This window comes from Berghia stephanieae, chromosome 1 (genome assembly GCF_034508935.2).
Source record: "Berghia stephanieae isolate SIO BIC M18660-M18661 chromosome 1, UCSD_Bste_1.3, whole genome shotgun sequence".
Classification (NCBI taxonomy): domain Eukaryota; kingdom Metazoa; phylum Mollusca; class Gastropoda; order Nudibranchia; family Aeolidiidae; genus Berghia; species Berghia stephanieae.
The window spans coordinates 118,138,470-118,148,469 of NC_088360.1; the positions used below are offsets into that span (position 1 = coordinate 118,138,470).

At 34.6% G+C, this 10,000-nt stretch overlaps 1 protein-coding gene across 5 annotated transcripts in view; it reads right to left on the reverse strand.

Moving 5' to 3' along the window:
* Positions 1–10,000, reverse strand: part of LOC144962888 (RB1-inducible coiled-coil protein 1-like) — a 48,581-nt gene that overhangs the window by 36,312 nt on the left and 2,269 nt on the right. For 3 of the 5 annotated variants that reach the window (XR_013643540.1, XM_078896254.1, XM_078896257.1), the window contains exons 2-6: positions 5,685–5,845; positions 5,002–5,128; positions 3,016–3,100; positions 2,788–2,879; positions 2,125–2,240 (exon numbers count right to left, since the gene is read on the reverse strand). Coding sequence is in view for 4 of the 5 variants with exons in the window: in XM_078896254.1 (XP_078752380.1) it covers positions 2,125–2,240; positions 2,788–2,879; positions 3,016–3,100; positions 5,002–5,128; positions 5,685–5,752 (488 nt within the window). In the remaining variant the exon portion in view is untranslated. Of the gene's footprint in view, positions 1–2,124; positions 2,241–2,787; positions 2,880–3,015; positions 3,101–5,001; positions 5,129–5,684; positions 5,846–6,551; positions 6,779–10,000 lie in introns of all 5 variants that reach the window. The other 2 variants (XM_078896255.1, XM_078896256.1) reach the window with 2 other exon arrangements.

The window sequence follows — 10,000 nt, forward strand, 5'->3', positions numbered from 1 at the left end:
TCCCCTTCCCCTTCAACCAAACCATCAACTACTAGCTAATCAAAGAACACCACTGGTCGTCTGTGTCAATTGTGACATCTGGTGCCATTCAGTCTAGCCCGACGTCATATAAACGCGACAGTCACTAAATTTCACGAGACTATTGCACAGGTGTCAAAATATGACATAAGACATAATGGTGATTTTGTGGTTTTGAGGGAAATGTTTGACACGGCAAATTCAGTGATGGGGATGGGCGGAAATAAACTACCGCGATTTTTTTCTTCTTCTTTAAAAAAAAATTATTCTTTTTTTGAATAGTGACGATGGACAAAAACCAGAGGTTCTGGATTAAAACCGGCTGGTGGTAAAAAAACCGGATTTCCGGCTAAAACCGGAAAAGTGGCATCCCTGCTCTCTCTCTCTCTCTCTCTCTCTCTCTCTCTCTCTCTCTCTCTCTCTCTCTCTCTCTCTCTCTCTCTCTCTCTCTCTCTCTCTCTCTCTCTCTCATATATATACAGTGCATTCTGGATACGTCGATGTTGCTTAAGTCGATTTTTACCCAAGTCGATTGTTTTTCTTGGTCCCTTCCCCTTCTTTCTATATAACATTAGTAAGAAAAAAAAGAAAAAAATCCACATAAGTCGTTGTCACTTAAGTCGATGTTCTTATCACTCATGACCACAATAAAATCACAAATAAACAAGTATTTCCATCGGTTAAAAAAACCTACCAGTAAGAATTTTCAATGGTTAAGAATTTCCGCGAACGATTGGTGCACACCAATGTGATGTAGGTGCTTTGTCTGACGTCTGTGCTCAATCTACATAAGCAGTATCGAATAACTTTGATTTTTTCATCTCACTTTTTACATCGTCGCAACTTCAAGTTCAAGACTTTTTTTTTTTTTTGGTTCTAATCCAAGGCCAACCTATCACTGAAAAGAAAGATCCAGCTGACCGATGCATTTGAAAAGTCTTGACATGCAACAGAAAATCATCGCAGAGGAAATTGGCATACCAGATATTTCTGTCTCGACGATTTATAAGATACATGACCTTGACCTAGAGGCTCCTACCCTTCCGCTTTTCGCGAACTAATTCCACTTACTTGATCTACATTCCGCATTCAAGGCAAACATTCCGCTTTTCAGCTTTCCAATCAACAAAAAAAAAAAATTAATCTCTAGTAAAAAATAGTGAGCTATAGCTTATTTGGTCAGCATCTCCTATAGTCAATCAACACATATTTTGTGTGTCTGATTAGTCCCTTCAAAGTGTGTGCAGCTGATGTCATATAATATTATATTTGGGGGGGTTGACCGAAGTATTATTATTATGTTGACTCCAATATGAGGTCAATGACCTAGGTAATATTATTGAGTATGGTCAGCTTCTTTTCCTATTTAATTTTAGCCCTCTGTATTCGAGTGTGTGTGTGTGTGTCTGCACAGGTGTTTGTTTGATTAGGTGTGTGTTGAGGGGAGGGGGTAGGAGGGTCCTGACAAGGTTAAATCCATCCAGTCAATGCTTTGCTCTGAGACTGCCAGGACCTGTGTGTCCTCTATTATTATTTGACCCCCTTTTTAGTCTTTACACAATCTGTACATTTTTAGACATTTTATATTTTATCATTTGAGTACTTTTGGATTGTCGATTACATTTTCTGTTGCAAAGCATGTAATAGTCAATAACAATAAGTTGATTCCGCTTTTTGATCTCATATTCCACTTTTTATGTATTCTGATTCCTCTTTGGGGCTATTGGGGGTTAGGAGCCTCGGATGACCACTACAGGGACCTCTACTTCTCTGGTCAATTCAACGTGACCATGCAACATCAGCCAAAAGTGCGACATGAAGGGACATATTCTAGTTTGGCTTGCTTTGCTCACATGCACTTTTGCTCATTTGGTTACACTCTGGTTAAGTTGATTTTCGGTTAAGTCGATTTTTACCCCTGTTCCCCTGGGCATCGTCTTATCCGGAGTCTACTGTATATATATGTGTGTGTGTGTGTTTGTGTGTATGTGTGTGGGTGTATACTCAATCTATGTTACCCAATTTTCAGTTAATCAATCAGTAATAGAAGTGGCTTTACTTGATGTATAGAGATTATGATGACAAAGTTTAAGTTTGTTAACTTACTCAGCAATTTCCTCTAAGTTGGCTATGACAGCTGCCCATCCCTGATGCTGTAAATGCTGTTCTTGAAACTCATTCTTGCAATAGCTATATATGGTACCAGCATTGTCACGTATTTGCTGAAACAAAAACCAAAAAAAATAGAATATCGAACCCAGCTAAACAAAGTTTATTTGTCATTATAAATAAATAGAATTCTTTTTTTTTAATAGATGGGATTCTATTCTACAGTGGCGCTAACAAATGGAAACAAAAGAGAAGGAATTCAGAGACTTATCTGCATCCTTTAATCAGTGCTGATGGTGACAAAAAAATAAATTAAATAAAAGGATGAAAATTTAGAACCCTTGCTTTTAAACCTCATTTTTAATGCACCAACCCCCACTTTTGGAGCAATTCAGATGATAAACTATCATTGAAAATTTAGCTAACTTCTGGTAAGAGCGCAACTGCGCCTATTTGTTCCATGACACATAAAGTCTCTCACTGCCAGGAAATTTTATTGGTGGAAATGTCATTTTTTTAAAAGAGGAAATTCTTCCTCTGACTTCAAAAAAGCAGATTTCCAAGGAAAACAATCAGCATTGTTTAATAAAGAGACAATAATACTTCTTCAATCTATGCATTATTAAACATTATCTTAAGTGCAAGCAACATAATACTCACTATAGCAAGTTTAACATTCAAATTCACAGTGTCATAACTAGGCCTCATCCTTATAGCATCTGTGACTCTTTCTTTCAGGACTGCAAAAGAATCTGAGAGAGAAAAGAAGACAACAAAAAAATGATGCTTCAAAACAAAATTAAAAAGTGCTCAATTTTAAAGATAAAATAAGCATAAATGTCAGAGAAATAATAATGTTTAGATTTGAATAAGATACTAACAACTCACCTTTAGAAATCATGAATGATCTTATAACTGGAGGTTCTTGGCTCTCGATGGCTAATTTACTAAAAAGAAAAACAGGGTTTGTATCCTACAAAAGAAAAAAGAGAAAAGAAAAATGTGATTCATATCATTTTTATTACGAACAGTCCAATTAACTAAATTACAACCTAGATCTGATATTATGTCAACATGAATGTCAAAAATCTGACTTAAAGCCAAAATGATCCGAATATTGAATTAAAAAACTGTAATTATTCTTCTAAGAAATGTAAATCAAATTTCATAATTCAGAGTTTAATTATTTTATCAAGGGAGTGTAATGTTCATTTGATCAATGAAGTGTTAATTATTCTGTGCAAGGGATGGAATGATGGAAAAGTGAGGCGTGAACCGTATGTCACTCACAGAGCATTTTGATGGTTCCTGTTTACCTTGGTTGTCAATCTTCTTTATTGTTTTTAAAATGGTATTTTTCTTTTTAGTTAGTTATTCAATTTATTTTATTTTTGTGATGGTCAGAAAAGCGTGCTTATAAGTGGAGTCCTTTTCAATGGGCGTGCTTACTAAGGGTAAATTTATAAAATAAAAATTCCGTTTTGCACCCCAAGCATGCATATGGCTGGGTCATGCTTATAAACGGAGACCACTGTAATAATAATAATAATAATAATAATAATAATAATAATTTGTAGCAGTTACCTGGGAACTGCAGTTCACCCTTCATTAAGAAGACCCATTTTCTTTCCATTCATCACTTCTGGGATTATCTATTTGATTATTTGTAAATGCAAACCTAATTGTATTCATCAGGTGAGCAGTAACAGTAATGCATTGGTGAAAACAATTAATCGGACAATTTTAAGGATAAGTAGGTTGTGCCATAATTTTTCAAAACTCAAATGTTCATTTTCTCTCGCTTTTTATCAGCACTCTATTTCAAGTTAAAATACAGTTACTTATAAGAAGTGAGGTATCTATAAATAAAAGAGGTTTAATATATCATACAATTTTAATGTATCTATTTATGTCCCTATTACATGTGACACATTTTTCACTGTATTTTTATATTTATATTTACTTGCATATATGTATAGACCTGTTGCTAATATATGTATGTCATGTTTTCATGTTTTTTTTTATTCTCAAGATTTTATTGTAAAGCACAAAGAGCCCACGGGAATATATGTTATATAAGCGCAATTTGTTATTATCAGGCCTGTAAATGGTTGGTGAAAAAATTGTCGGTACTTTTTGAACATACGAAAATAGACACAACAGGACAAAAATATGGATTAATTACACAACACAGATATGACATGTCAATTGACTAGTGAAATCATGTCACTTTCCCCAACTTATTTATAATGAGGTCATTATTTTATGGTACCAACAAAAAAAAATCCCAATTATTTGAGGGCCCTGGTCTGAGTAAATTGTAAAATGAAAAGGAAGAGAACAATTCCTACCCTTTTGAAGGATGTGTATCTCGTGCTTGACACGGGAAGCTGCGTATTTTCGCTCCAGTTTGTATGTTAAATGTCTACACTGATTCTTTCGTTTATTTGGATTAATTCTTATAAAAGAAGAAGAAAAAGAAGAAGAAGAAGAAGAGGAGGAGGAGGAGGAGGAGGAGGTGGTGATGCTGTCGTGTTGATAAGCATCACCCAGCCATAAGCATGCTTGGGGTGCAAAACGGAATTTTCATTTTATAAATTTACCCTTAGTAAGCACGTCCACTGAAAAGGACTCCACTTATAAGAACGCTTTTCTGACCATCACAAAAATAAAAGTAAATGAATAACTAACTAAAAATAAAAATACCATTTTAAAAACAATAAAAAATATTGACAACCAAGTAGCTTAGTCAAAAACTGATTATAATGATAGTCCATTTGTCCTTAAAGCCAACCAACCATATTGTCAGATTAAAGTAAAATCCATCTCTGCCTATGGGGTGTTAAATATCAGTATCTAGATTTTTTTTCTTACAGCTCCAGCTCCATAAGTCATAACTTTCTGATCAGCCTTCAGACTCTGGCCACCACTTAAAAGCAATATTTGATGGTCCACAGCAATTCCTGTTGATTTACAGATTTCTACTTGTAGCCTTGCAACACTGTGAAGAAAATAAAATTGATCATTTAACTGTATCTTTTTATACAAACTTGAGAAATTGACAATAATAAATATTGACAAATACATTTCATTAATCTGTAATCTTTCATTCAATTATTAACTATTCAGTTGATGTGAAAATGTTATTACCATTGGTGAAGACAATTAAACTAAATTAGAGCATTAAAACTTTGAATAGCTTGAAATTTTACAAACTCCTTCAGTGAAAGAAGGGGGGCCCAATAGCTCAGTTGGTAGAGCACTTGCTTCACACGCAAAGGGACCAAGATTGATCCGGGGTGAAGTCGAGATGTTTTTCCACCCCCCTCCCCATCCACCCAGCAGTCATTTGATAGATGAGTTTGAAACACCTGGTGGAAATTATTTTACTCGCATCTTAAACAAAGGGTAGCATGCAATTGTTATTGTCCATTTCATGTTATAAAAACCGGGGCCCAATAGCTCTTCAGTACAGTGAAAGAAATCAATTTTGTACATTTTGTAACAAACTTATGAATAACAGATCAATTTATGACCAGTAACATCTTTTGACTTACGTATCCATCAGCAGGGACATATCAAAGGTCAACATTTGACCTATGTCCATCTGGAAAACGTACAACATGATTCTGGTTGTGATGCTCTCTGTCCTATTGGCAAAGGTGTATAAATAAATCTTACAGCATATCCATCCTCACCACGATCATTCCATTATCTCCTGAAAATTTTAAAGAATTACGATACAAAGGAAATTTAAAATAAAGAACAGCATATAAGAACCGCAATTTTTCTGTCATGGTCAAACATTTCAAAGGATATCATTGACATCCCTTCATTTGTTTTCCATGGTATTAATTAAATTGTTCAGCTGTTTGTAGCCCCATGGTAGAGCATAACATTTTATTTCTGTCTATTCTATTACAATGAATCAAAATATGTAGAAATTGGTATTATTAGTATGTTTCAATATTTACAAGATGGAAGGAAATTGTAATTGACGTTTCTTCAACCTCTTTTATAATATGTTAAATCTTCCTCAGACATACTTTAAGTTTCAGGCTTAACCTGATGGCTTAAATATATAATTTGAAATTGAAATGATCAAAAATGGATATGTGATTGCAATGTGATCAAAGGCTTTGTAAAGCACTTTAAGGGGAAAAAGTACTAACAAATTACCATATTATTACACAATTTAAGAGGACTTTGGAAATTCGTCTAATAAAAATCTGAGGAGTTGACCACTAGGTTGCCTCCATAACGACAAATACTGATGCTCCTCAAGGTTGAGTACTGTCCCCCTGTTTTATTCACAATATACACGAATGACTGTAGAAGTCAAGACCTGAGTGTACCTTTAATTACAACCATTCGATCCAACATGGACAATACAGTCAACACCTCTAAATATAAAGATAGCATACCACCTGTATCATGCTCACTGTCCACTTTCTGTTCTGCTTCAATAGAAGATGTTAATGAATTAATTAAGAAAGCCCCAAATAAACAGTGCAAACTTGATGTTGTACCCACATGGCTTTTGAAAGAATGTGTAAAGGAAGTTGCACCTGCTATCACTTCGATTGCAAATAGGTCTATAGAGAATGCAGACATTCCAGCCTGCTTCAAGGAAGCTTTAATTACTCCACTCCTGAAAAAGAAAAATTTAGACAGTGATCCATTTTAAAACTACAGGCCAGTCTCGAACCTTCATTTCATTAAAAAATTAATAAAGAGACTTGTTGTCAAACGTCTCAACAACTACATGAATTTCATCAATCTGCATAATGTTTTTCAATCCGCCTAAGAGCAATCACACAACACAGAAACAGCACTGTTGTGTGTCCAGCATGATATTGTCGACCTACTTGACAAAAACGAAAATATAATACTACTGCTGCTGGACCTAAGAAGTGCTGCGTTCAACACTGTGGATCATGCAATACTACGAGACCGAATGAAGAAGCTCTTTGGAATCGGAGACAAAGCTCTAGAATCGTTTTCGTGCTATCTACGAGATCGGTCAGAATGCGTTCTCATGATTCGCTTTCACCACTAACAAAGCTGCAATTCGGCGTTCCACAGGGTTCAGTGCTTGGCCCTTATATTTTCACAATGTACACAAAGCCCTTAATCAACATCATCGCGACCTGCCTTCTGTCTCAGTCATCATCATTACTCCAATGATACCCAGCTACACATTCCCATTTCATCAAAAAATATCGAAGAAACAAAAGAGCGACTCGGAGCATGTCTAGATAACATTAAAGCATGGATGACAAACAACAAGCTTAAATTCAATGAGGACAAAACTGAGCTGACTGTATTCAAAAGGACAGGAAAGAATATACTCATTGATCAACTGTCCTTCGACGAATCTGTTATTAAAAATTCCAATGTCATTCGAAACCTTGGTTTCTTTTTTGACACTCACCTAGACATGAGCGCACGCATAACAAAGTGCTGTCAGGTGATTCATAACGCTCTCCAAATAATATGCAGAATACGAATTTTATTGATGACGAAACATGCAAAACACTTATCCATGCTCTTGTTACCAGCTGCATGGATTATTGTAACTCTCTGCTGTACGACCTACCAAAAACATCACTGAACAGACTACAGTTGATGCACAACAAAGCTGCTCGTGTAGTTACAAGGACAAAGCCTTGGGACCATACATCACCAGTCCTTAAGTCACTACACTGGCTTCAAATAGAGAAAAGAATAAGATACAAAATCGCATGTTTTGCTTACAATTGCCTTCACTGTACATCACCTGAATACCTTGAATGCCTTGTCTGGGAATATAAACCAACTCGATCTCTGCGATCCGGCAGTTCTTCGCTAATGCAGAAAAATATCCCAAGAACAAAGTTTGCTGAGTGTGGTTTTGCATTTTCGGCTCCAATCGTATGGAATTCTTTACCACCTAAAATCCAACAATGTGAAAGTCTGCCAGTCTTCAAACAGATCTAAAAACCAATCTTTTTCATTCTGCTTATAGTGATTCTATGTGAACTTCGAACAAGAAATGTGTGTGACTGATGTAGTGATTTTGTAGTCGAATGAATAAACATGTGTGTGTGTGATACTAAAAAACTATTGTAAAGCACCTCTGAGCACTATTTGTGGATACTGGCGCTATATCAAATAATAATTATATATATATATATGTAATAAAGTTGCAGATCACACTGTTCTTTAAGGCCTTATAACAAATGGTAATGAAGTAGCTTATAGGCAGGAGTGTGATGCCCATAACATTCATACAGCTTAACATAAGCAAGACAAAGGAGCTAGTAATTGACTTTAGGAAAGTGAAGGAACCAATAGAACCGTTAAAATTAAAGGACCAATTAGTCCAACAAGTTCCTCACTACAAATACCTTGGTGTAACGATTGATGACAGGCTCAAGTAGGATGAACACATGAAAATAATTAAATATAAGATGTGCAGACGTACTTATTTCTTTATCAAAACTTTCTCAGGTTAGAGAATTGATAAAAACCCTCTGCACATTATTTTATAAAGCAGTAAATGAAAGTGGCTTGTAGTTTTGCATAAACAGCTCGGGGAGGGAATTGCTCAGTAGTGGAGAAGAGCAAAATAAAGTCAATTATTTAAAAAATCTGTTAAACACTAATTAAATGATGTTGACAATGTAGATCTTTTATAAAGAGAAATTTTGTATGAGTAAAATAAAGAAAATATTAAACGACCAGCATCATCCACCAAGACCATCTATTATTATCCCAACTAAGATAGAGAGACATCAAAAATCCTTTCTGCCGTCTAGTTTTAGGCTTTTTAAATACCAAGCAATAATTTTTTTGTTTTTGATTTTTAACAACCTAATAATGTTTTGCAATACAATGACAAGTTCATTTTACAGTATTGAAATTATTCATATATAAAGTACCACTCTGGATGTGAAACCACTCATCATTTTTTGACACATTTTTATTATCTATTTATTTTACTATGTAAATTGTAACACGTCTGTACAAAAAAAAAATCCTTTTTTGGGATGCAATAAAGTATTATAAAGTATTATTATAATTATTATTTATTATTATTATTATTATCATTATTAAGCTGTTTGTCAATTTATCTTTGAAAATGTTATCAATATACACCTGTCTGGGGATAACGAATTTTCATTATCCCCAGACGCATATTTGAAACTCCGCTCTTTTAAACAATTATCCACATTCCAGAATATGGAATGTTTCCATATGCACATAGAAATAAGGAAAGTTAATAAAATATCTATAAAAACATAAAATTAACCAACATTAAAATCAGTTGTTACTACATATACACAATATGCGTCGACTTCGAAGTGGGTGTCATGGCCGAATGGTTTAGTCGTCTGCCCTGGAAGTTTGACCATAATCGACGTTGTGGGTTCGAATCCTGGTAACGTCACTTTTTTTTTTTTTTTTTTAATTCCGTCTTCTTTTTACAGAACGTTGAAAGGGATAAATGTCCCATCCATCCTCCCCCCAACTCTTTTTTTTTATTATTAAACTCTCTCTCTCTCTCTCTCTCTCTCTCTCTCTCTCTCTCTCTCTCTCTCTCTTGTTTTTTTCTAGTTTCTAGCAAATATATTCGTCCCCACTCCGATCTCAAATAGTGTCTAAAAAGAATAAATAATTAAAAAGCAAGCAAACAGAAATATTCAGAGAGCGACCAAATGGTCAGATAGAGGAGAGAAAAAAAAACAATAATTGTTTTAAAAATAAAATCAATAATTGTTTTTAAAATAAAAACAATTTAAGAAATTCATGCTCAGAAACGGAACATTTACATAAAGGTTTAGCAAACAAAAAACTCTAAGGTTTAGGTCAAAATATAAAAAAAAAAAAA